Genomic DNA, 6,000 nt, shown 5'->3' with positions numbered 1-6,000 from the left:
TGTTGCCTTGTCCTCAGTGTTAACGGACAAGCGCCCCTATGCATATGACAATTCCATAGTTAGTCAATTCAGGTTAAGCAGTATACAAGTGAACCATAGAATCAGTAATGCACTTACATTTAGCTGTGACACAAAGTTGTTGTAGTATTTCTGGTCGTCCTTGTAATCTTTCCAACGAGTTAGGATAGGCATGGTTTCCCGAATAATGATGCCAGCCTCTGATGCAAACTTGGCAGCTTGAACAGGTTCATGTGGCCTTTTTTGCCTTCCTCAACAGCTATGGGCAGTCTCCTTTGCATAACTTTAGTCATCTTGTCCAGTTGTTTTCCCTTGGTTGCTGCCCTGGGTCTCCTTGGTGCTCGCTGTGTAGGAGCTACAAAATATAATTCGCTTTTATTGAATAATGAAATTGTTTTGTTTCATGCAAATCAGCAAAAGAGATGCCTTATTTGACTGAAAAATAGAACTTGTCTTACGTTTCTTCATCTCTAGCTACATTGCCTTGAGCATCACCTGTACTGTCATGAGCAGCAGATGCCATGTCTTCCTCTTCAGCTCTGCTGAAATGATCAGCAAGTCCAGGTGTAGTACGGCTGTTGCCTTCAGCATCACCTGTACTGTCATGAGCAGCAGATGCCATGGCTTCCTCTGCAGCTCTGCTGAAATGATCAGCAAGTCCAGGTGTAGTAGGGCTGTTTGGTATGTGATCATTTCCATCTGTTGGTTCCTGTACATTGTGGCCATCTGTCTCTGTAGAGTGAAGCCTTTTTAAAGATTGCTCCTCTGGTTGTGCACCTGCCCTCACTCTCTTGCTGAACCTAATGCCTGGAGCCATGTTGGGGTCTATCTTCTTCTTTGAAGCAAGGGTTGTGTTTCTACCTCTTCTAGGATACTGTCCACAAAAAAATAGTCATGTGCATTTAAAAGCAAGACCATATATTAATTAAGAGGTATGAAATAAAGAAGATGAATCTAAAAGCATGAGCATATATTAAACACCAGATTAAAAACATTGAAATGCAATGCAACTATTTGGCATCCACTACTTTGAAGATAGAAGGAGCACCTTCATTGCCAGGGGTTTTGGCTGCTCATAATATTCAGTGTCATCATCAGTATCTCCTTGATCATCATCGTCAAGGAGATAGAAAGAGACATATGAATCCGAATCTGAACTATTATATATCTTGTTTGCTGCATTTTTCCCCTTTGTTGATGCAGATGGTGAGACAGAATTATTTAGAACAGAAGTATATTTGTTCAGACCCAAATCTTGCATCTTCTTTATATTCTCCTCCACTTGTTTATCCCGTCTTCTCTCATAAGCAGTTCGCTCATGTTGAACTACTTGCAAGATAGATAAGAACAAGCATACTGTGCGTATTAGATAATGTAAAGGATTTTACTAAAAGCTAAGAGGTACTACTATTTGCAGGGAAGGATTTGACTAAAAGCAAATAGATAAGATGTGTTGATTCAGTCATAATGAAGCTTGGTTATGATTGTGCAATTTCATAATTGTGGTTGCACTATAACTGTAGTTTTTCCCCTGTTTGGTTGTGGAAATCTTTATGCAGGCTTAAACAATGTTCAAAGTATGAACAAAAAAAGTGAAGATATTCTCATCTCTTTCTACCAGCAAGGTTCAAGAAAGCACTAAGCGCTGAGCGAGCGGTATGGTGGTGAAAAAGCTTAAGCGTGATTAATCGTGCTTAATCATTTTTGTTAAAAAGAGAAAAAAATACATGATATTGGGCCACCCTGCAGCAGCCCTTAACCCCCACCTCCTCTCTTCATGAGTCTGCAGCCCACTAGGCCCACCTGCCAGGAGGCTCAACGCAAAACCCCTCTCCCGTGATGACCTAGTACTCTGCTGCCTCCTTCCACGCCCCGCGCCGCCGCCCTGTGCTCTCCGCCTCCCTCTCCCGAAGCCTATCCTCCTCCGTGTCGTACGCTCTCCGGCTCCCTCTCCCGAAGCCTCTCCTCCCTCGTGCGATCTTCACCTCTACCGCGAAGCCGCTCCGCCTCTCTCTCACCAATCTGCTGCCTGCAGGCATCGTAGGTCCGTCCGCTCTCTCTCTCTCTCGCGTCGATCCGTCGATTTGCTGCCTGCTGGATTGACCCCGGAGGTGTTCCTCCTCTTCCTCTCCCTCCTCTTCTCCCTTAAACATGCCGAATGGGCACGATTAAGCAGGGCCAGTGCTTAATTGCCCGCTTAGTAGGTAAGCGATGCGTTGACCCTCTGCTCAGCGCTTAACCACGCCTAATCGCACGCCTAATCGCGCTTTCTTGAACCTTGTCTACTAGTACTAGAAACATAAGTTCTCTACTAAAACATGGATGTGACTGCATATAACACAATGTAAGGAACCAAACACAACTGTATCAGTGCACAATGATTACATAAATCAATTTACAATATCTCTGATAACAACGAATGAATAATTAAACTAAATCTAGCGATGGTTAGGGTTTAGGGGCTGGACCTTTCTGACTTCTGTGCCTCCTTTTGTTCACCATCAAGGTCGTCTGCGATGACCCAAATCCAGCGATGTTAGGGTTTAGGGGTTGGCGAGAGCAATGTGGATGGGGCGTGTTAGGTGGAAGGGGCGAGAGAAATGCGGATGGCAATGAGATAGAGCGGGATGCGGCGAGTGAAGTCGGCGACGACGCAGCTCATCGACGCGATGAGAGGTAAGGGGGCGGCGGTGAGGTACCTGGTCGAGGGGGCAGGTCGTCGACGGCGGATGTGTCCCAGCGGCGGCGGTGAGGTACCTGGTCGAGGGGGCAGGTCGTCGACAGCCGTCGTGTCCCAGCGGCGGCGATTAGGTTTGGAGAAAATAGTGGGGGAGAAAGAAGAGTGGGGGAGAAATAAGAGGAGTGCGGGAGATAGAGGATGAGAGCGGAGTCTGTTTTAGTGACGACGACGAAACATGTTTTTTGGCGCCCAATGTGTTTGGCATTGCGGAGGCTAATGCGTTTAAGTATACTAGCGCTGGGTATATATCAAAAAAACGTGCATAGCTCAATGGTTTGACCTACTAACTAAAAGACTGAGCTCCTAGGTTCAAGCGCCTGCAAGGAGACATTTTTTGTGTTTTGCCTACCATTTTATATTAATTCTTTGTTTTTTATTTATCTCTATGTTTTTTTGCAATTATCTATTCATGGACACATTAGTTTGGTTTATGATCATGTTATAATATTTTGAAATATTTTTGACATAGTGGTACTATACATCTCTCACTTGCAATAGCATCTCTCACTTAGTAATTAGCCTTATATGAGAGATGTATGCCTTTCTTAGGATGTGTGTCACCACTTTGTCCGAATGAGTTGAAACTATTTTGTCAACATTGTACACCAAAATGAATGGTCCATGCAAGTTTTTAGATTTTTCTAGCTAGGTTATGGTATTGTAACAAATATCTTTACGAAATACAACAAATAATTACAGTAATTAGTAAACTAGGTCTGAAAAATGCATAACTGCACACAACATCATAGGTTGGTTCAATAAACATGTCATTAAAGTTTAAAATGATTTGGAGAAAGTGGTAGTATAGATCCATCACAAGCATGAACATCTCTCACTTAGTAATTAGCCTTATATGAGAGATGTATGCCTTTCTTAGGATGTGTGTCACCACTTTGTCTGAATGAGTTGAAACTATTTTGTCAACATTGTACACCAAAATGAATGGTCCATGCAAGTTTTTAGATTTTTCTAGCTAGGTTATGGTATTGTAACAAATATCTTTACGAAATACAACAAATAATTACAGTAATTAGTAAACTAGGTCTGAAAAATGCATAACTGCACACAACATCATAGGTTGGTTCAATAAACATATCATTAAAGTTTAAAATGATTTGGAGAAAGTGGTAGTATAGATCCATCACAAGCATGAACATCTCTCACTTAGTAATTAGCCTTATATGAGGGCTGTATGCATTTTTGTAGGATGTATGTCACCACTTTGTCAGAATAAATTGCATTTTTTTGTCAACTTGTACACCAAAATGAAGTGTACATGCAAGTTTCTAGATTTTTCTAGCTACCTAAGGTTTTTTAGCACTTATTATTTAGTAAAATAACAAATACTTACATTAATAGTTAAACTAGTTCTAAAAATTGCACCGGCACAAAACATCATGGTACACCTCCATCAACACCCCAAAAAATGTTGAAATGATTTGGAGAAACTGGTGCTATACATGTAAATAAATAAAAGAAAAATACAAAAATGATTGAAAAATGTAAACAAAACCAAAAAAAAACTACCTATCCCAAGCTCGAACACAAGACGCTAGGGTTCACAGTAGCAAGGAGTTACCATTGGACTAGTCACGTTTGTTCATTAGTAACAGAGCGCAGTTATATTTAACCATAAACTGTTCTCTGTCCAGGATGTAACCGAGCGCCCAGTTCAGAGTTCTGAATGCCCAGTTCATATTCTGCATTTTCAGATTGTAAAGTGCCCAGTTCAAATTGCTGGGTGTTCTGAGTAAACTCTGCTGCCCAGTTCAGATTGTAAACTCTGCCCAGTCCAAAGTTCAAAGTTGCCCAGTCCAAAGTTCAAAGTTTAGATTCTAAACTGCCCAATTTTAAACGTTGTTCATTATATGCAGATTCAGAATCCCTCATTTACTTTGGAATTTTACATGTATCGCCAACTTGATCTGCGTATATCTGATGTCGAGGTACATAATTTATGTCAAGAGCAGCCTCAACATTCTTTCATAAAACACAATAATATTTAATAATATACATTGTTTACTTCCAGAGACCAAGATTTGGCTACGCACATGAAATGCATATCTTCTCTGATGTCAGTGTGTTAGTTTGTGATTACCTGCCGTATGGAACTCTCCTGGTAATAATTACATTATATGCATAAAAAAATCCACAAAACCAGCTCTGCCAAAACCATTTTTATTTGTTGGTTATCTATTTTAATGAATATGTAACTACAACCAGTCGATGTTGCTAACATGTAATGAGATATAACTCAAGCCTTCTGCAGGATGTCATAAATTCTCACTTAGTAGTCGGTCGATACATGGATGAAGTTCTATGCATGTATTATACCATAGAGATGCTGAACATGTTGGAAACACTGCATAGTGTTGGCATAATCCATGGTGATTTCAAACCTGACAACATCCTTGTTTGCTACCCGAGGTAGCTATACCATATTGCCATTACTGTTAGTCTGTTACCACTTTATATCTCTCTTTAGCAGTATCAGTAATAACCATGCAATCTTTTCTCTGATATTAAGTGTTCAGATGTTCAGTTCTGAAAATACAGAAAATACAGAATACACATTCAGTTCACCACAAGTTCAGTTCACCCCAAATTCAGTATTTCAGACACACATTCAGTTCTGAAAATATAGAAAATACATTGTATCATCTAAACATGAACTGAATTTCAGACACACATTCAGTATGTTGTACTAATCTGAACTGAACAATTCATAAATCAACTATCAATACTAGAAATCCTCATCTTCTATGGACATGTCATCATTGTTGTCGTCGCCACCATCATTAAAATATTGAAACATTGTATCATCTTCCTCCTCATCCTCACTATCTTCAAGAATAATAGCAGCTTCCTTCTTTTTTCTTATTAGTTCCTCTAAATTGCCTTCAATTAGACTGGCTTCTCCACCTTCAACATTGTGCAGAACCTGATTATCATCACCTTCTTGCACTATATGCTCTGTATCAGAACAATAATCATCCTGATGCACATCATTACTGCCCTCATATTTTTCATCCACATCATAAATATTCCTATGTTCAAATTTCTGCACAACTCGGAAATCTTTACATTGTGGAGTTGTGTCTTGCAGGTAAAATATCTTTTTCGCTTGGTCTGCCAAGATAAAAGGATCGGACTTGTACCAAAATGACTGCACATTGATGGATTTGAAATGGCTGTCATCTCGAATGCCCACAGTCTTTCCTACTTGGTTGTACCAATCGCAT

General features: G+C 40.3%; 1 protein-coding gene across 1 annotated transcript; it reads left to right on the top strand.

The window, feature by feature from the left end:
• The first annotated feature begins 4,633 nt into the window (after positions 1–4,633).
• Positions 4,634–5,225, top strand: LOC109942379 (mitotic checkpoint serine/threonine-protein kinase BUB1-like). The gene is made up of 3 exons (XM_020544324.1): positions 4,634–4,704; positions 4,788–4,877; positions 5,028–5,225. Exons 1-3 carry the CDS (start codon positions 4,666–4,668, stop codon positions 5,187–5,189), a joined length of 291 nt encoding a protein of 96 aa, XP_020399913.1. The 5' UTR covers positions 4,634–4,665; the 3' UTR covers positions 5,190–5,225.
• Positions 5,226–6,000: the final 775 nt, after the last annotated feature.

The sequence above is a fragment of the Zea mays genome, chromosome 9 (assembly GCF_902167145.1).
Source record: "Zea mays cultivar B73 chromosome 9, Zm-B73-REFERENCE-NAM-5.0, whole genome shotgun sequence".
Classification (NCBI taxonomy): Eukaryota; Viridiplantae; Streptophyta; class Magnoliopsida; order Poales; family Poaceae; genus Zea; species Zea mays.
Note: the sequence above shows the minus strand (reverse complement) of the source record. Positions and strands in the feature narration are given on the sequence as shown.